Source organism: Psittacula echo (assembly GCF_963264785.1).
Source record: "Psittacula echo genome assembly, chromosome: 2".
NCBI lineage: Eukaryota > Metazoa > Chordata > Aves > Psittaciformes > Psittacidae > Psittacula > Psittacula echo.
The window spans coordinates 44201437-44222257 of NC_137737.1; the positions used below are offsets into that span (position 1 = coordinate 44201437).

The 20821-nt window shown below is 45.1% G+C and overlaps 1 protein-coding gene across 2 annotated transcripts; it reads left to right on the plus strand.

Moving 5' to 3' along the window:
• Positions 1–4179: 4179 nt before the first annotated feature.
• Positions 4180–19484, plus strand: JCAD (junctional cadherin 5 associated; the record flags this gene model as incomplete). Of its 2 annotated transcripts, XM_080610469.1 has the most annotated exons (3): positions 4180–4478; positions 11197–14849; positions 19147–19484. In XM_080610469.1, 3 exons carry the CDS (start codon positions 4180–4182, stop codon positions 19179–19181), a joined length of 3987 nt encoding a protein of 1328 aa, XP_080466595.1. The 2 variants fall into 2 exon arrangements, with proteins under 2 accessions (XP_080466595.1, XP_080466594.1); XM_080610468.1 differs by lacking the exon at positions 19147–19484 and having other exon boundaries at positions 11197–14944.
• Between the last annotated feature and the right edge of the window lie 1337 nt (positions 19485–20821).

Sequence of the window (20821 nt, forward strand, 5' to 3'; positions counted from 1 at the left end):
GGAGATAGAGGGCAGACAGGTCTTCTGGTCTCCCACCCAGTACATGGATGCTGTGCCAGGACACTCTCTGGAACCAGGGCTAAAGCAGTCCTGGGGTAAAGTTTGGACTTGACGGTCCTAAAGGTCTTTTCCAACCTATGATTGTAAAGGGTGGATGGGCTGCTCCAAACACCATGCAAGGGGGAGAGTGGGAATGGCATGCAAACCATTTCAGAGCATGGAGGTAAGAGCTGCTTCTGCCACTGCTGGAAGTGTTGGCATTCATCATCACTGGTACTGGTCATTGTGCATGTGGTGGTGGTACCCCCACCACCCTCCAAAATTATAAGGCTTGGGAACCCTTGCCACTAAAGAAACCTGCAACTGAAGGCAGACTATCAACAGAAAACAGTGTGTTTGCCCCACTGAGAATGGGCTCTAAAAGCAGCTCAGAGGAAACTCTAGCAACAGATTTCTTCAGAGTGTCTTTCAGGAGTACTGTGGCTTTTCTCAGGGCCAGGATGAGATCCCTGCTTCTGGACAGAGCACCCCGAGACAAGGTGCTCTGATGACGTTTCCGTCTGGTGGTCTCATTGTGTCCCGCTTGCCAAGGCTGCGGATCCCCATTGTGTCCGCATACAAGGGGGCCGGTGCTGATTTCCGCCATTCATGCTTGTTTCTTTGCATCCAAGAGTGCTGCTGAGAAGTTTCCAGAGAAAAGCTTGGCCCCTGTTTCCAGTGTTATGCGGAGCTGTACCGGCTGCTGGGGACAAGTCGGAAACGCTGGCAAGATAGCAGGCATCCTCAGGAAGCAAACCCTATCAGAAAGCACTGATGTCATTGGCAAACAAAACAAATGACTGCTGGAAAAACAAACTGCTTTCCAGTGTTGTTGATCTTCCCTCAAATTAGCAGCTCTGCACAGCCTTTACTCTTTTGGCCCAGTCTGACAGAGTATGTACAGGACAGGACTGCAGCGATGGTTTTGTTACTCCTGCTGATCCAATCCCTTTGATTTTATTTTTTAGATTTATTTATCTAAGGGAGGGTGGGAAGAGCATCCCAGCACTGCAGCCAGGTTTGGGAAGCTGGCCGGCGTCCTTGTGAACATTACGTGCTGATATGGTCTATGTCCTGCAGGGTTTGCTCAGGCGGAGCCTCTGGCTCCCCTGCCCTGGCCAGGTTTGATGTGGGGGAAGGTACCTCCCCATGACTGCTACACAGCCCTATTATTCACTGTGAGGGTGGTGAGACACTGGCACAGGCTGCCCCATTCCTGGCAGTGTTCAAGGCCAAGTTGAATGGGGCTTTGAGCAACCTGGCCTAGTGGAAGGTGTCGCTGTCTGTAGCAAGGAGTTGGAACTGTGTGATCTTTAAGGTCGTTTCCAACCCAAGCCATTACTTGATTCTATGTGTCCTAACAGCGTCCCATCCAGTGGCCATGGCCACCACTCCTACCAGCTGCTGGCAGCTTGTGCCATAGGCATGGAGCATTTCTCTATGTGGTTGGTCTGGGGAGAGCTCACTGGGGGCTTTGGTGCTGAGGGCACCGTGGTGAAGGCAGAGAGGTGCAGGCTTCTCTGCCTTGTTCCCACTGTGGAGCTGTGACAGGCACAGTGATAGCATCCTGCTCCCAGCCAGGCCTTCCCACCACCCATAGCACCCCAGGGCTTTCCCGTCCACACATGATAAGTCTGCAGAGCAGGAAGAGACAGTTGCACTGGTTCCTCATGGTGTATTTCCACCCTGTTGCTCCTCACTACCAATACCAAGAGGAGGTTCAGAGTAAACCCCACAGGCTGGAAGTTTCTTATCCACTTGCTTTTGCCTCTCTGATGGCACCATGGCTGCAGTGGGCGGCAGAGAGGGGGTTAAGCTGCGCTCCAAGCCAGTCTGACAATAATAGCAGGAAAAGCACATTTCTTCCTTGCACCTGCGAGTGCTCTGATCTGCTTTCTGATGTTTATGGTGGTCACATTGGATCTTTCTCTTGTTAGAAGCTGAATAGCTCTAGCAGCCAGCTGTTCCCCTTGCTCTGCTCGAACCTGGCTCCTTTCACAGTCCGGGGCAGCGAGTGGATGGAAAATCAGCCTTTTAGGTCAGCATTCAAAAATAACCCATGGACCTTTTCCTTTCTTCCAAGAGGGAAGGGTCCTGCTCCTCTCTGCTTTCTGGCTGCTTGTACTTACTGCTGGCTCGCTTACTCAGAACGCTTATTGGGCATTTGGAGTCCTGTTCTAGCAAAGGATACTCCTAAAATATCTCCAGCATAGAGCTTTAAATAAACAATCTCTGTTTTTAAAGGGTGTGTAGTGTTACGTGTGTGAAAAGGGAGAAGATTCATAAAGCTCTAGAGACAAACCAGTTTAAGGCTCTCAAGCTGAAAAGCCACTTCTGCAGCGTTCAGGTTCCCAGTTAAACTGTGGCTCTGCATAAAAACTGTGCATGTTTTTCCATGCTGTGGGCTGTCCTCAGGCAAGTGCTGTGGGCAGTGCAGGGCAGAGGCAGCTAGAGTGTCCCTGTGTGCCTGGGAGCTGCGCACCAGGCTGGACCAGAGCGGCTGGCCAGACCGGCTCCACAGTCTGCAGAGCATCCTGGAGACAGGGTGGGAGCAGAAAATGGTTGGGGTGCTGGGTAGGCAAAAAGTGGCCATAATATATGGAGTGCTGCACCACAGAAGCTGGTTTACATTCTAAGACACCCAATCAACTTCTGTGTGTACGTAGCCTGAGAGATTTAGTACTAATAAACGCACAGGAGCCAAATCAGTAGTTGCTTCATCTCAAGTAAATAATTGTAAACAGCAGTGAACAGAGTTCTTTCTTCTTGCCCATGAAGAGCATTAGAAACTAGTGTATAAAGTACTTACTTGTCATGATCTTTGCAGAGACTATCTCCTTTTGACTAGCTGCCAATGCTGGGCTCCTGGCCCTCAGGTAGACCTACTACTTCTAAGGACACAGAGTACTCACCAGGCATGTTAAATGAATTCTTTGTGTGGGGAAAATCATGTTAAGTGTTTTACGTAACTGATCTATTTCTGTGTGTTTCACTTCTTTATCCACCTTTTGTTTTAATTTCTTTCTTCTAGTAACACAGCTCAAGCAAGGAGGAATGTATCAGAATGGGTCCATCATTACACACAACCTACAGAATAGATCATTACCTTCCATGGATTTTAAAACTCTGGGAGAATTGGTATTCTATAGTTGCCATAATTCCATAAAGATGTGGGAGTGGTATAGAAAATAAAGATTGTTGCCAGCCAACTAACTGAGTTTACTGGATCTTTGCTCTAGTCAGTGCAGAATTGAGGGCAGGCCTGGTGACCAGGAAGAAAAGTCATGACTGTCCCATGACTTGGAAGTCATTGAGACACAACAGACACGATCATCTCAGGTTGTTGCCAGTCATTTTACACAGTGCAATTTTGCTGTATAAATAGAGTGTGCTTGAAATCTTAGGGTTTGTATTATTCTAGTTGAGGATTACTGATTACTCCGTATTACTCTGGAGGATTACTCCTTCCAGGAGACCAAGAGGCTGAAAACAAAGTAAAATCTGTAAAAACAAACTGTTTAGCTGGGGTATGCATGATATTACCTGGGTTTCTCATGTGGTTGCATAAAATTAATTTTTGTTCTCATGCATATTTTGTCTTTGTTCATGTGAACATTTTTTCTTAATGGGAATATGCGGAGCTGTAGGGAGAGGCATGCTGCCTTGTAATCCTCCCCCTCCTGCAGCAACTCCAAATGTAATACAGAACACACCTCTCCATGACTAGAAAAAAATTGTTTTTTACAGAAAGTGTGGGCTTACCTCCAGTGCAAAGTGTTTTTATGAGATCACTTAGTGACATCTGAAAGCTGCAATTCACCAGTGAATTCTTCAGTGGAACGGACTGAGTCAGCAGCAGTGCAGCATCTGCTGCTGGGCTGAGTGTATGGAGGTATATTGCCTAGGGAAGGTCAGCACATGATTCATCAGAATCTGCATGCACTTTGCTTCATCTGTTTGGTGCTGGGGAAGACTGAGGCCAGAGGATGAGACTTTCAGCTTCAGTAGCCTATCAGCTGATCAAAGATATCTTTCCTTGTTTAAAGCAGCCTTCCGTTTGTTTATGGTTTTGTTTTCCAGTGATGGATCCTTCTGGAAAGAGCTTTTTGATGGCACAGCTGTGAGTGAAACCAGCACAACATGTTCAGTGTCGAAGACCTCCTTATTTCTCATGGATACAAGTTGTCAAAAAATCCCCCTGTTTCATATGAGAACAGGTATGATGGATGCCGGCAGGAAATCACGGGGAAGAGATCTGCTCAGAGAACGCTGAACGGGTTTGAGGCAGAATCAAGAGCTGGGGCTTACAGCAAGAAACCTCTGGTGAAAACCAACTCGAGCGGCACTGAAAGCAGCCATGGGAGCCAAGGGAGGCAAGCAGGTCCTGGTTACCACCATGACCTTCAGGGTTTGTCCACTTTTCATACTTCAGAAGGGGGGTAAGTTTCAGCATCATGCCATGGCTTTGCTTTCTTTTCCTTTTGGTCCTGACAGTTAACTAAGCATGACCCTGACCTCTGACACCACCTTCCTGTACTCCTTTTCTGCTCCCATACTAGTGACCATTTCCATGCGGTGCAAGTCCACACGAAGCAGTGGCACATCCATTCATCTTCTGCTTAGAGCTAGGCCTTTGAGAATATTGGGGTGATGGGAAGTGGAATGTTTCATTTACTAACGTGGCCTGTATTAGAAAAGCCTTTTTGATGGGTTTAGAAAAGCTCAGTCCAAGTACAGGTTAAAAAAAGGGGGGAGGCAAAAGCTCTTGCTTCAGTTTTAAAAAACTGAAGCTTCTTCTTCTGCCATATACACACCCTGATTTTTGCTGTGGATTTAGCCACGTGCTGAGCACATTAGGGTGTGCCTAAATGCACCAAGGACTTTCTTGGTTTTTTGAGGCTGCTCTCGTGGAGTAAACATGAGAAGGCGCCTGTGCATTTCTTTTTAAAACCACTCCAAGCCAGTGGAAGCTCTTGTCGTCACTCCATAAAATGTGCTTGTACAACCGTGGCTTGCTTAACACGAAGTACGTGCGTGCTGGGGCTGGGGCAGGCTGGGCAGGAAGAGCTGTGTGTACACACCACCGCTTGGCCATTGTTCTGCAGCTATTTGAGTGCTGCAGATGAACAAAGGAAAGGGGCTAGAGCAGGACTGGAAGCCAGCCCAAGTGTGACGATAGTTTATGAGGAAAAGCCCCTTCCTCCTGCCTAGTGGGCCTGAAACTGAAATCAGGGCAAAACGCTGCTGCCTTGGGAGGTTGTCCTCTCAAGAAGACCTTCATGTGGCAAAGGCATGTGGGCCCTGACTGCTGGGCCTGTCTGTTCTTCCCCTTCATGTCTCTTCTTCTTGCAAGCCTGCTTGCCTGGAGCTGGAATGGCTCCTGGCTGCCAGCTAGGATAATGGGCAGGAAGAGATGTGAGCTCTGCAAAGCAGTCCTAGGGCAGCACATCCCAGCTGCGGTGAAAGTCCCCAGGTGGAACCAGCCCTTCTGCAGAAGGAAGGAGAGGACACAGGTTTAAAGGTAATGAGGAGGATTCTTCAGGGTGTGTTATGGGTGAAGTAAACTGGACAGCAATAAAGTGAGGGAAGACAGTGAGAAAGAATGAGAGGGGAAAAGGTTTTGAAGCCGGGGAAGAGGGTGTGCAGGGGGGCAGAGGAGGGTGGTGCTTGGCCTTGGAACCGAGTTTACAGTATGGAGAAAAGTTGATGTGAAGAAGATATATGGCTGTACAGGGCTGGAGGCTACTCCCATGCTGCTGCTCCCACACCCTGTAAGGTAGAGCCTGTGTGGGTGCATGGTGGCAAGGGAGGACTGCTGCCTCCCTGCATCCCTCTTCTCTGAGTGCATCTGTAGGGGATCACATACCTGCCCCATGTTTCAGACATGGCAGAGGTGTCTGTAACTGCTCATGATGGCTAAATACAAAATAATACAATCTGACAATTTAAACATCTCTTTCTAAAGCTCAAAAGGCAAGGAGTGGAACCTGTCAGCCTACAGTGTAGTTAAATACTGTCATCTGGTTTTTTAAAGTGTCTTTTCAACATAACATAGGGAACACAGCCCTGGAAGTGGCTTTGTCACACCTTCATAAAGATAGAACTCTTTTCTTATTGTTACAGCAAACTGTGATTCCCAGAGAGCCTATTGGGAACTCTTACAAGGCACTAGCAGCTATGAACAAGGGAAAACCTTTGTCTGAGCCGTGCCTTTCTTGCCACCTCTGGGTGTGCAGAGCACGACACTGCACTGCTGGTGCAGGAAGGGAGGAGCGAGCCCTCTGGGCCAGATCCGGGAAAGCTGGCTGCAGCTTCAGTGCTGCAGCACCCATGTTTCAATTGCCGAGCCCCAGCCAGGGTGACGGACCCCCTCCTGACCCTGAGGCACATCTGAGGCACAGGGCTGCCATGCAAGTGTGAGCTGTTTTGAAACTGAAGGGAAGGTGACCCACTTTGGAATGTTTTGGCCTTTTACAGGTAGGCCATGGTGAATCCCACTGGGGATTTTGATCTCTTCCACTGTCTGGTTTCTGTGCTGTCATAGGAAATAGATTCCTGGTTCTCAGACTGGGAAAGAACTGCATGCTGCAGAGATTTGGGAACCATTTAGGCCTGAAGAGGGGACAACCACCCAGCAAGATCCAATATGAAGACATTGGGCACTGCAGGCTTCCTGCAGCCATTTTCTGGCACTGCCTTCCCAGTGCTGCACCACAGCAGGAGAGGCCCAGAAAAGGCAGAGTGTGTCCCAACTGTCTTCACAGACCCTGACTAGCCCCTGACCATGGCAATCCAGAGAATGACTCAGGCTCCTCAGCCAGGGAATTATCTCCACCATGCTCTTGCCCAGACCACTCACTGATATAGAAGAGCTAATCACCTTCCAAGCACCACAGAAGCGAGTGACATTGCCCACCTCGTTGCTGCCTACACAGACAGGTTTGCAGAGCTCAGGGTGTTTCATGATGGCAGGAGATGATGCTGTTGTCTCCGCTCATTGGGGTGGTTATGCTGATGAAACTTTGTGGAGGAGGAGGAGGAGACAGGCTTCATAGCAACTGCATGTGGGCACATCACACCGCCCGCTGCTGCTGCTTGCGAGGGGAGAGTGACACCCCGATGGAGCCGAGAAGTAATGTTTTGCTCCATCCCGTTGTTCTTCAGGCAAAGTGTGGGGAAGCAGATGATGGGAGGGCTGTCCTTACTGTCCTTACTTAACTGAGCATTAGGAGGTCTCACAATAAAGGTTTGGGAGAGGAGATGAGGCAAAAAAAAAATGGGAAAACTGATGCTATTGGTAGAGATGACAGGGTTCATAGAACTCTCTCCTGCTTCTCTTCTGAGTGGAGAGAAAAGGCAGCTCAGCTGTTTGTGTGGGAGAAAGTATGTTGGTAACTAGCAAATTCAGGCAGAAATAGACATCATTAATGAGATCACCTGCTGGAAATATTAGAAAAGTGTGCTGGTGTTTCCCAGTGCCAGGGCTTGGGAAAGTGTATGTGAGGATAGGCTTCCAAACCAGAACAGAAGCTGTCAGTGTCCAGAGCAGCCCTCTGAAAAGTTTTCCCCTTGATGCCAAGTCCTGGAAGTTTCTGAACAGTGCCTCTTGGTTGGGCACAAAGCAGCTCAGGCACCATGAGCTACTGGGTGCCTACTGCCTACCATTTGCCTACAGGCAGCCAAAAACAGGGACAAAAACTCCGTGGAGAGCCCTGCAGGGGCCTCATTCTGCAGGGTTTTGACTTGAAGCCTGTGCCACACTCCTTCACTTCTGGCCCCATTATGTGCATCATGTGAGGTCCTGCTGGTCAGTCACCCTAGGGGAGCTGGGCAGCTTCCACCCGTTGCTCTGAGTGTGGCAGCTTGGTGAAATGCAGTCATGCAGGTAGTGCAGGATGGACTGATGGCCTTGTTTCTTGCAAAGACCTGAAATTCATAGAAAGCTAGCAATAGTTTGGGGAGGTTTTTTGAACAGTTTTCATTAGATGCAGATTCAGTTTACAGCATTTCATGACAGCAAACTTGATATTCGTTAGAAGCAGGCCCTGTTAGAAAAGAGTTCTTGATGTTAAAATCTACCTCCTTGGTCCCATGGGACCACTCCATCCTTGTCACCCCTCACAGCTGTGAAGCAGTTGCAGGCTGCTGTGTCCAGGTGTGCATTTCTTTGTGCATCAGTACTGGGATGTCATGGGGTGACACAGAATTCTGTAGTAGCATGATCAGAGACTAGCTACTGCTAAGAGGGGTTCTGGGGTCTTTTCATTGATAATATGTCCTGGACATGAAGACTGCAGCATGACTGGTGTTTTCCATCTAAAAATGTAGCATTGGTGAGGCTGTAGTGGAGCATTTTGAACTTGGGGTGCCCCTTGGATTCTTCTTTCCACCACTTCATTGACCCAAGGCCCAAAAGTGTCATCTATCCCAGAAGGCAGCACTCTCTGCTGCAGTAGTGGCCGCAAGCAGTGTGGTTGTGCAGTGCTGCCCCACTGCCTGCTGCCTGCCTGCCATGCCTGCAGTGTGCACATGTGCAGGAGCCGTTTTCCGTCCTTGGAAGCAGAGGAGCCTTCAGGCTGGAGCTAAGCAGGAGTGTCCTTTGGAAGGCTGTGGAGCATCCCCTTCGCACTGCACAGTGAAGTGCCCTCCTCTCCAAAAGTTTATGCTGCCTACAATACAGGCTGGCTGTAACCACTTCTAGCACCCGCTCCAGGAGCTGGAGAGACTGATATTGTCCATCTTGTGAACAGATCATAGAAAAGGTCAGGCTTAAAATGCTCTGAATACCTCCTTTTCAGTATCTTTTCTGCACTCATGTTGCAATGATGACATAGTACACGTTATGTGGTGGTTTGTATCATGTTCCGAAGTTAATTACTGGAGCCTACTTATTAATATTTTAATCTTTAAAATAAATTTAATCTTTTAAACAGCCTTTAATAAATGGAGAAACATCCTTTCTGTAACTGAAGCTGTCGCTAACTTGGGCTAATTTACTTTAATAAATGACTGAGCTTGGATTTTGTTTGTTTTTAAAAAAGCAAACTAACCAAAACTCTTCTGTTTTAGTGGTTTCCTAGGAAAGAGTCGAGTAATGCTTCCTTCCCTTTCCTGATTTCCTATTAAATCCTTTAAACAGATAGCCCATTCCATTCCCATGCTGTTGGTTGAAATTGTTGCGTATCTCAATATTATTGTCTACCTTACCTCCTTCCCTGGATGTTTTTATATTTAGGTTAATAAGAATTTGGGTTTACTTTGATATTTTTGATGGTGAATTAAGCTTTGCAACATCATCTCTGGAAATATAAAGATCAAGATTTTTAGATGCTTTTCTAAAAGACATGCTACCACTGAAGCAGGAATCATTTTAAAGAAGTCTGATGGTCTGTGTTGGGCAAGATGTCAGACTAAATAATCATAACAGTCTCTTCTGATCTTGGAATCTATGACCCTGTACTTTCTGCAATTTCTGCAGACCCTTTTAAAATAATGGATAAAATCAAACAGAAGGAGCAGTCTCTCCATTCCCTCCTCACTAGTGCTAGACACTGTTTGTCACCTTGTTTTGTAAATGCAGGTAAAAATGGTGCCATAGCAGAGTGGGGATGAGATGAATAGGTAGATCTGATAATCTCAGAAGGAGGCAGCATTTGTTCAACTCTGTGTCTCCACATGCAGAGGGGCATGGAAATGTTTGTTGTCCCTGCAATCAACTTTCCCATGTAGTAGGTATTCTGTTATATCTCCCTGATTAATGAAGATGACTTGATGATCTTGAAGGTCTTTTCCAACTTGATTGATTCTATGATTCTATGTCTGTTACTTCCTGGGGTTCAGCAATTGAACTGTACTTTGCGCTTCAGCAGCAGAACATTTTGTTCAGATGTTAAGTCTTAATCCAGTTGAATTAATATGAACAAGATGCTCGTTATCCCAGTTTGGTTTTTAAACTTTTATAGTCATGGATGAAGTTAATATACATAAAAGAAAATTGCTGTGGGTTTGGATTGCTTAATTTTCATTCCAAATTTTGAGTTGTATTATATTTTTACAAACTACTATTTAAATAGATCAGGGTTTTTTAGTTAAAAAGAGCCAGATGACTGTTTATGTACCTTGGGGTGGAGGGAAGAGAAAGAAATTCTTGGGTTCTATCTACATACTTGTCCTATTTCTGTCAATTTTGATTTTTATTTCCACTCTTATGCTGGTGGCAGCCACACAGTGTAAAAGCAGTTATATTGTTGGACACCTCAGGTACAAGAATAGCAGAACACAGTTCAAGTAGAAGATTTATTAATTATTTATATAGAAGGGTACCGATTTTGTTCTGTAGTAATATCTAAAACAGTTTACACCATTCAGAACACACAAAGAGCTTATTCTGTTCATGTGAATTTGTGTTCTGGATTTTTAATCCACAGTAAAGTGACTTATGTCTTTCATATTTCAGTAATGGATTGTTGGAGTTAATCCCTCTTTTATATGGGAAATTTATACCTCTTTTGAGGTATTTTAGATTTTAAATATTGGTTTCCCTCAATCAGAATTGTGCTGATGCATCACCGTTGTTGTGGCATGTGTCATTTAATCAAAAGTATTTTGAAGGAATTCATTCCCTCGGAAAAATGAAAAGAAGCAACACTGGAAACAGCATGTAAAATTTTAGTTCTTGCAGTAGGATGCAGATCATGTTTCTCACAGAATATATCTTATGAAATAGCCCTCTATCTGTTCTCCCTACCTCTGCTTTTTGGATTACTATTAAACTTGTGTATCACAGTAGTCCCCTTGACATCTATAGATTTTGATGTAGCAGAGTGCAGAAATAAGTTTAGCACAATCACGTCTGGGTTTCTAGTGTCCATCAAGGAGGGCTGTGCATGCTTGCACAGCATGTAACTGTGTGCATTTGTTTCTCTAACAGCTTTGCATAGCTAACAATATGCCAGCAGAGCATTGGTCCCTTCGTTTACTCACACTAATGACTGACTTTTAAATCCTCTCATTAAAATCATAATATCATCTGATTGCAAATAGATTACACAAACCCCATTGGCATAACTCCACATTTGACCTCCTAATGTGCTTTACTCATAAGAGAAAGAGCGGGCATCTGTGCAAACTGCCTGTGACACTGCGTTTCTTTTTCAGGGTTTATGACAGGCCTCAATTAGCACGGTCTTCCCAGCCCAAGACTGATAAAGATCTCGCCTACTGGAGAAGACGAGGACAGGACTTCAGTGTGCTCCTGGGCTATTCTCAGAAAGCCGGTGTAGAAATGAAAGGCCTGGCTGCAGCTCCGGGGGCACCCCGACACCCCAAGGAGAGTCAGCTGAAGGTGGGCACAGGTTCAGGGTACAGCAGAAGACGCGGCTTGCAGGAGAGCTGTGAAGTGCCCAGTGACTGCAGGTGGCAAAGTATGGGAATGGAAAGCTGGAACCAGCCAAAAAAGGTAGGGAGGCAAATGTCTGAGGGTGACAGAGAGAAGCTGCTTCAGGAGCTGTATTCACTGACTCTGGGAGACAACGTACTGAGCACCCACAATAAGGGGAAATCACAATCATTGCCGAGGGTCCTTTCACCCGAGAGCATGAGGTGTGTGGAAATGCCCTCCCTGACCAACAGTAACAACTCACTCAGTGTAACTAAAGCCCCCTCCTATCCCCCAAACAAACTGAGTGTGGAACCAGCCAAGCCCCATGAAACGGGAGGCCATCTCCTTCCCCTGGTGAAACCCAAGTATGGGAGACCTCTCAAGCCTCCCTCCTATGAACTGCAGCGGCAGACCAGGGCACCTGCCCATACTGTGGGTTTCCAGGACCACTACCGGAAAGATGAACCCATCTCCTACTTAGCCAAAGTTAATGAGCCAAGGCAAGAGGCTTGCATTCAAGACTCTGGTTTGGAGCCCCCAGTTTATGTACCTCCTCCTTCTTACAAATCCCCACCTCACCAAAACGTGACCCCGCATCCTCTCAGTGAAGTGCCTAACACAGACACAAATGCCAGCAGCAATCAGCAGGATCCTGCAGAGCGGGTTGTCCCCTGCCAACGACCAGCCATGAATACTTCTGAAGCAGGGGGTGACCCTTGCAAAGACAACCATCTTCCTCATGGGAAGCAAAGCCATGTCAGGCGCTCTGCTGACTACCTGCGTTCTGTTCAGTATATTCCCTTTGATGATCCTCGTATACGACATATTAAAATTGCACCACTGGAAGGTCTTCAGGACAACACTAAATACACTGAAAATGCACGTAGTCCCAGTTCTGGTGCTTTGCAAGAGAGGGATCTTGAAGTGCAGTACAACAGTGCCTTTCTGGATGCATCAAACTTGTCCAATTCTGCAAAGGGCGACAGAACTTCCATCAGCTCCACCCATAGCAACAGATGGTTGGCACCGTCCATCCGAGATCAGGAAAACTGTGCCTTGCTGGACCAAAGAGACAGTTGTAGCACAACTAATCACAGCCCCTGTAACGAAGCCAGTGCAGAGTACACAAAAGGCAAACTTCCTGTAAGAAACTCACATATGGACAGCACCTGTGAGACTGTTACAAAAGTGAAAAAGTTTGAACCTGGAACTGGGATGCAGAGCAAAAAGAGTTCAAAGAAAAAAATGAATGAAACTATATTTTGTTTGGTATCTATCCCAGTTAAATCAGAATCCAGTCTGCCAGATACAGATAGGAACAACAACATAACCCAGAGCCCTGGTAAGAATGGGTTTGATAACAATGGGGCTTTGCAAGAACAAAGTCTCTTAAGTATGTCTTCAACGGACTTGGAGTTACAAGCGCTTACAGGAAGCATGACCAATAAAAATGAGTTACAAAAACAAGAGCTGTGGAGACCAGAAGAGTTCAAACAAGTGAATGACCTCAGATTTATTCAGCCTGCAAAACACAGAGAGCTCAAATACTCTGGCTCCTGGCCAGGTGATCAGTACAAAGACCAGCAGACACAGACCAGTTTCACAGAAGAACCTAAAAGCCCAGAATTTTTCCATGGTACAAAGCCTGGGCAGCCCAATAGTAACAAACCACTGTCTCCAAAGCTCCTAGGATGTACAGTATCCACGATAGGGTCAAACCAGACAGAGTTACCTTCTGATGAGAGAAGCTGCAGGCTGAGCACTTATGGTATGAAGGGTCAGATGTACCTCAGCCAGTCTAGCAACAGCGCATTTTCCAGGACTGCCACCTCAGTCCTTCAGGCCCCCTCCCCAAAAGTGCTGCGGAGCCAGCCCATGTCTGCCCAGGAGAGGGAAACCAGCCTTATTTCCAAGGGAGATGTAATGAAGGGAGAACCAGGTGCTCCCTGCAACAGTAAAGAGCTGTTTGGTCAGTTTCTGTTGAAGCCTGTAAGTCGCCGGCCCTGGGATGTGATAAGTGAGCTAGAAAGTTTTAACAAGGAGCTGCAAGAGCAGGAGGAGAGCACAAGCAGTGAAGAAGATTTGGAAAGTGCTGCAGCTTCCCCACAGGCAGGTGCCCTTAGGCAAAGGAGGGCGTCCAGAAATGGGAAGTTGAACCAGGAGCCAAAACACAGTGGGAAATCAGAAATGGTTGTGCCAGAAGGGCCTGTATTTAAGTCAGGAAGAGTTAAAAGTAAGTCTGAAAGTTGGAGTCTGGGGACGGAGCATGGTGGAGAGCCAGGCAGCATTGGCTCTCAAGGCTCTTTGCAGCCAGGAGGGAGCAGTGAAGGAGTCAGACCAGCAGATGGAAGTCTGATAACAGAAATGAGGATGGGGGAAGCCAAGAACATAAAAACCAAGCAGCCAGGTCAGGTGGACCCTCTCCAGAGAGTTTTGTCCAGTAGCCCAAGCAGTTCATGTCACAGTAATCCTTTCAATAACCCTGTCTTGCAGGCTATGAGTGAAGACCAAAATTACCTAGACTTTGTGAAGCTGAGCAAAGGTGCAACTCCCACAAATGATACAGTATTAGAGAGAGGCTCGGTAGTACGCTTGTCACTAACGAAGAGGAACCATGGGCGCTCAGAGCCAGATTTGAGGTCAGTGGGACTTGATGTAGCCCCAGGATCCGGGGCTAACAGTTCTGATTACTCTTCAAATGCAAATGCAGTGGAAATCCCTGTGAATGAGTCACTGCAGGCAAGAGCTGCAAGAATTTTAGGTATAGATATAGCAGTGGAGTCTCTCCTTCCAGATGACCTCCTTGGGCCCCACCCAAGCACTAACCCTGCAAATGGTGCCCAGGACTTTGGGTCATCAGTGGGGAGCACAGTAAGTGACAAAGAAAAAAAAGAAGAGGGTTCTTATGAAGGCAGACGAAAGTGTGGCTGGACAGAGAGTGCTCTCTTTGTCAGAGTAGGAGGCCGGTCTTTACACCCTGATGAATGCCAGACTGCTCACCAGAAAACCAGTGCTAAACCACAGGTAACAGAGCAAGTTCTTGAACAACCTGCGAGTCCCAGCCAAGGTGAGGACCAAAACTTGGTTTGCAAGTCAACTGCGTATCAGCATTCAGAAAAGAGAGTGAGGAGCACTTCAAAAGTGATAGAGACACTCCAAGGTAAGCTCGCTTCTCCACCTAGCCGGACTGCCATGGATCGCCTAGTGCGAATGAAAGAAGTTGACTCTGTGTCCCGGATGAGACGTCTGAGCATTAAGAGCGCAGACTCAGGAGAGGAGGTGGATGAGGAGAAGCTGTCGAGGGTACAAGAGGAAAGAGGAAACAAACTGGCAAGCTCAGGGGCTGTTTCCAAGCGTGTCATCTCTCTCAGTGAAAATGGATATTTAGGTGGAATGGACAAGAAGAAGATCGACAAAGACTTTTCTTTAGGTAAGACCCTATTACAGGAGATCCAGATGGGTGCTGTTTTCTTATGTAATGGGCATGATCGATTTGCTTATGCCCACATAATGCTGTTCAAATAGTTACAGGCTGTAGGTGGTACTACCCCCATCTGGTTGCCACCCCTTTGCTTTCCTTGTGGAAGAGATGAGTGTTTTCTGATCCCATTTTAGGAAAAGGTACTGTAAAACTCACTTGTGATACTGAAACTCATTCACAGAGACTGGAGCGCCCTCTGAGGTCTCATCTCTGTCTAATTGTTTCAGGGAACAGCCAGCTTCAAACAGCAGAGTTGAAAGATAGTCACTCTAGTGCCAGTGTTTGGGAACGTGGTGATTTAATCATAACCTCTCCTTGAATACCCATTTTTTCCCTCTCTTAAGTAGACACATACTGTATCAGAGTTCAGAAGAAACTAAAAATAAAAATCTGATGTTCTTCTCTGAAGCCCCTGGGAAATGGCTGCATTGAGAGGCCTGGAAAATTCTCTCTCTCTCATGACTATTTTCCAGCTCAGATGTTGGGAATAAGTGTTATCCCCAGGTCACATGGAAAGTTGACCTTCTCAGTGAACACCTTTTTCTTTTTTTTTTATGTTCCTCATCTCTCAGAAGTATAGAAACTTTGTAGTCCAGATGCATCCCCAAAGTAACATGAGCTGTTCTCTCTTCAAAGTGGTTTTCATATGGCCTTGTGTTGAACACTGAAAATCAGTTGTTGCCGTAGATCTGTGTAAAGGGATAAATCTCCCAAGCCACCTGTTTAATCCATTAAACTAATTGGAGTGAGTGAATGTATGGTGTGAAGGTTGTTAAATGAGTATTAATCTCCTTCTTCCTTTTTCTGCCCTCTCCATAACAGCTAACACTTTCCCTTGAAATCTGCGCAGGTTATTCATTAAACTTCACCAATATAAATCTGTTCACAGTTTTCTAGTACAGAGGAACAGAAACTAAATGGAGCATACTTTAAAGTGGATTTATGTATTTCCGTCTGAAGAGAAATATTTGTATTAGTTCTAAGTATTGACTCCTGCAGTCTTGCAGCCTTTCCCTTCACGTCTTCTTTCTGTATCTCACAGCTCTATGTCTCTTTCTGTTCTGAACTGTATTTCTCGAGACCAGATTTTCCAAACAGGCTAATTCAGCTTGCTTGTACCCATCAGGTCTAGTATGCCCTACATGCATTTTGTATGCTTTTCTCCCTTGGGGTTTCTGCTGGAGTGAAGAAAATAAACTGCTGTGGTGACATGGCTTCAGGGATGTATCAAAACAGATTGTGTGTGTTTATTGGAGATTTATTCTGCAGTAAATTAGGTCTAAATTTATCCCTCTTGCTGGCAATGCCAGGCTTGTATTCTGCAGTGTATTCATGTTGCAGCAGTTCCCTCACAGACATAACAGCCCTCCTCATTCCTGGATAAGCATGGTGGATGTCTCTTCCTGTTGCACACATCCAGTACCGCAGGGTAGCACACACTCACATTGGAGGGGAAAGCATCTCCACCACTGATCTCTTCCAATCCAAAGAGACCCTGAATTGTTGATGGCCACAAGATCTTCACCTTACCTTAATGAAGCAGGACTGAAGATTCATGTTTGTGGAAAGGTCTAATATTGTGTCTTCCACTGTTAACTTTCACTCCAACTTCCAGATTAGCTTACTGGTACCATTGACAGACGAAATGAGAATTAAGCATAGAATCACAGAATGGTTTGGGTTGGAAGGGACTTCAAGATCATAGAATCATAGGATAGTCAGGGTTGGAAAGATCAACTACTTCCAACCCCCTTCCACAGGCAGGGACACCTTCACTAGACCAGGTTGCTCAAAGCTGTGTCCAACCTGGCCTTGAACACTGTCAGGCATCAGGCAGCCACAGCTTCTCTGAGCAACCTGTTCCAGTATCTCACCACCCTCATAGTGAAGAGCTTCTTCATAATATCTAATCTAAATATACCCCCTTTCAGGTTAAAGCCATTCCCCCTTGTCCTATCACTACATGCCCTTGAAGAAAGCCCCTCTCCAGATTTCTTGTTGAAAACCTTTGTATTCATAGCTTTTAAAGAGTAAATATTGCTAAAGGCCATTCTATTTGGAGTGAGGTAGGGTGATGCTACTCTTATAATTGCAGAATTGGGCCCATCATAGAGGCTAGAGCCCTTAGCAGGAACAGGCTTTCACATGTATAATGCAGCTTGGCATACAAACAGTCGTCTCAGAGTAAAAGCTCTGATGAAACTCAGTGCAAGCAGCTCATCTTACTATGCAAATACTGCCATTAGAAGAACATCACCAAATTTTTCCAAATGCAGTGGGTATATTTTCTCCTTTGCTGTTTGAAGACTGCTTCCATGAGGCTGCTGATCTGGCTTTGTTGCTGTAGAAAGCATTTAAAATGAGCTTTACCAAATGTTGAATAAACATTTCTGTTCAGTGCTAGAACTCCAATATTTGTCTCCCTTGAAGTGAGCCCGGGCCATAGCCTGGCCCTTTCCTGTCCTTAGTATAGGTGCTGAGGGCATGGGTCAGCTTCCAAGGAATAAACTGAGCCACACAGAGACTACATGTCTTGTGGCCTGATTGTCTCCCCCCACCCGATTCCCCAAAACAGTGAGCACCTGCAGTTTTGGGGGGAGTTTTATTAGTGTGAATTTGTCTGGCCTTAGGAAAATCAGGTTTCTGGATGTAAATCCATTTTTATTGTTAGGTCAGCCTCACTCAGAACAGTTCTAGCGGTTTAGATGGCAAAATATTTACAGTGAAAAAGATGTTACTGCTTTAGAGACATCTTCCCACACCATCAGTTCATTAAGCTTAGAAAGATGCAGCATTATCCTGGAGTGCACTAACCCTCAAAAACATTTTCTCCTTGATTTTTTTTTCTTTTGCGTTCACATGGCATCTCTTTTTGAAGTTCGGAAATACCAGAGGAGGCTTAATAGTGATAAGCAGTTCTGAAAACATGATATTGCTGGCACAGACTCCTTTCTTGACTGACCTAGCAATTTGAAGAGAGTAGGCAAGAGAAGCGATAAAGGATCCTGCAATAGGAATCCACGCACTGGGGCCAAATCCAAAAGTTCTTTCTTAGCCAGCCCCACCTTGATGTGAGTCTGGATGCTGTAGATGGATGGTTGCACATTGGAGTAGAAATTTCCCTCTGAGGATTTTTATGCTTATTTGAATGAAGACATTCACTCACATCAACATAAAAGTCCTGAGGGTGACTGTTCTACTCCAAAGTGTGATACTTATTTGTGCAACTATTTTCACGCTCAACTGTTTAAACACGAGTGCTGTGGGAGTACAGCCTACGGGAGGGACATTTAAGGTTAGCGCAGATGCCCGGATTGCGTAAGAGCAGCAAGTAACACATGGTAGCACGGGCTGCAGTGCTGGTTTGTCCAGGCCCCTGTGTGCCTACCGATTCCTCTGCCCAGGAGCCCAGGATAAGTCGGATGCATGCATGATGGCAGAGGGCATATCTCACAAGGCAAAGCCCTTTCAGTGCAATCCTTACCCAAAGTCACAAAGGTGAAGGAAAGGGCTCCTGTCTACTCACTTCATGGCCAATGTTGGGATGAATCCAATAAAAAAATCTGATAAAAGAGTGTGCCTGGGGATTCAGGAAAAGAAAAACAACATATGGTCTGTCCTGTGAACTGATAAGAGGTGGGCTGAAAATGAAGAGCAGTGCTAGTAAGCCAGTGAAGTGCTTTAGTGAATAATGTTCAAAACGTGAGCTGCAGTTCTGCAGACCGAAGTGAGACAGTCTAGCCATAGTGATGCAACACAGCTTTGCTTTCCTGTATTCTGCTGAATTAATCTGAAACCAAGGATTTGCAATTGAACGAAAAGACTCTGATGGTTGGATGGCATCATCACTTCTTCAGCCAGCCTTAAACACCCTGCTAGGATGCTTGAAGCATTTACTTGTCCTTAGTGTTCAGTACAAGGGGGGGCAAATCTGAAGTCATTCTCTCCTTGTCAAAGCATCTGAAAACTAGAAGTAGTCACTTAGCATTCAGTGCACATGTTCCTACCCACCCAAGGCTTTCCAAATGCTATCTCCATGCATTTGATCCAAGTTATTCCCAAATTACGCTTGAGTACATACAGAATTTGGGTCAGGAATGTAGCATGTATCCTTAAGGCTGTAAGTCCAGTATTAGCTTCTTTTCTAAAATAAAAACTAGGGAAAAGATGCCTCATTTCCACAGCTAGCAACGTTGAATAGATTTCCCGATACATTATTAACAGTATTTTCTTGGGTTTTTTTCAGATACATATGACCCCACCAAAGTTGAAAAGGTGTGAGATGAATGAAGACAATAGAGAGACTTCTGTTCAACTAAGAATGTTTCACTGATGTATTTTCTTTCTTTTCTGGGTGCTCGTTGTTTGTTTTTTTGTTCTTTGATGCTTGGAAATTGCCTCTATTTGTGGTGTTCATGGTGTACTGATAATGCCTTTACCACTGCCACTAGGAATTAGCTATTTGTATCTGAAATTGTTGCGGAGACCACAACAAAATCTGACTTATACATTGGAACCATCTGGCTTTGTAGCATTAAAACTTAATACCAACTCTTGGAAATGGGTTTTTATCTGAACTCTATTTCAGTCTTCAGTGGGGACAATGAAATGCATGAAGTGAGGCTTTTGAGCTTTCTCTTTGGTGTAAATGTAAACGTGGGAGATTAGTGAAATGATTTTTAAAAGAATGTAAATTTATAAGCTAAACTTCTAAGTATCTACAGTCTAAACTTTGTTTAACTTAAGGGATTTTTGGCCATAAGTAGAAAGTGCTGCTGCACGAAGTCGGAGAAGGAATGTGAGAGAATGATAGCGAAGACCAATTGTGAAATTATTTCTAACTTCCAGAGTTTGAATTTACTCAGATTAAATACTTGCTTGCCACCTAGAAAGAAGAAAAACAAAAACTTCAAAGCTTCTAAAAGATGGATGACTTTTGTAGTACAATGTACAGAACGTGTAATTATAGTAGCTGGCAACTAGTGTTTCAAACCAATGCAAAATATACCACTGGCTGTTTTGCACTCAGTATTACCTATTTTTGTTTTGCTGTTTAGAAATTCTTTATATGAAAGAATAGTAGCTGGTTTAAAATAGCCCATTTTAACAAAGTAACTATATTTCTTGTTACAGAATACTATCTATTTTTCTACGATGTAAACAATTGCTAACAAGTGGCAAGTCTAAAGAAGTATTATTATTATTATTGTTATATTTTAAGACTTACCCCTCTGAGTGAAGGTGCCCCGAGCAGATTTCACTTGTATATCTTAATGCACACTCCATACTGCCACATACTCAGTAGTGAGACCTTATTTTGTTCCAAAAAGAGCCATCTATGTATGTATGTACTACAGTGTTTTTTCCCCACTCAACCTTTGGATCGGTCTTGGAGCCACTCTCTGAAACACAGCTGGGAACTGTCTGGGCTAGTGTTGCTGCCATTATATTCCTTGGCAGCCATGATGAAAACATGGGTTTGGATCTCAGTCCCAGTGTCTCCGAGTGGCTCAGACAAAATGCCTGGTTTCTTTCTTTTACTTTATTCTCTTTTACAGATTATGGGTTTGAATTGGGCCAGTGTATAAAAAATAAACAGAACTGGGTTTAATTCTTCCCTGAAGTCAATTGATGTTGCTGGGAAGAGTTCAGGTGTCTTCTTGATGGCATTTAAGTACATGGCTTTAAGTGTATTTTATCTGCACACACAAATGCATGAATTACAGAAGCTACAATAAAGCCTATGCATTCTGCTCCTTCTAAATTAGCCTGCACAGTATGTGTATCTTTAAAGCCTTTATGTCCACTTCTGTGGTTTTTTTTGTAAGTATCTGTGTCCTGACATTCTTCTGATGACTTGTTCATGTACTTCACCAGTCTATTTTACTGGCCTTTTCTGGTTTTTTAGCATAATTTTATTT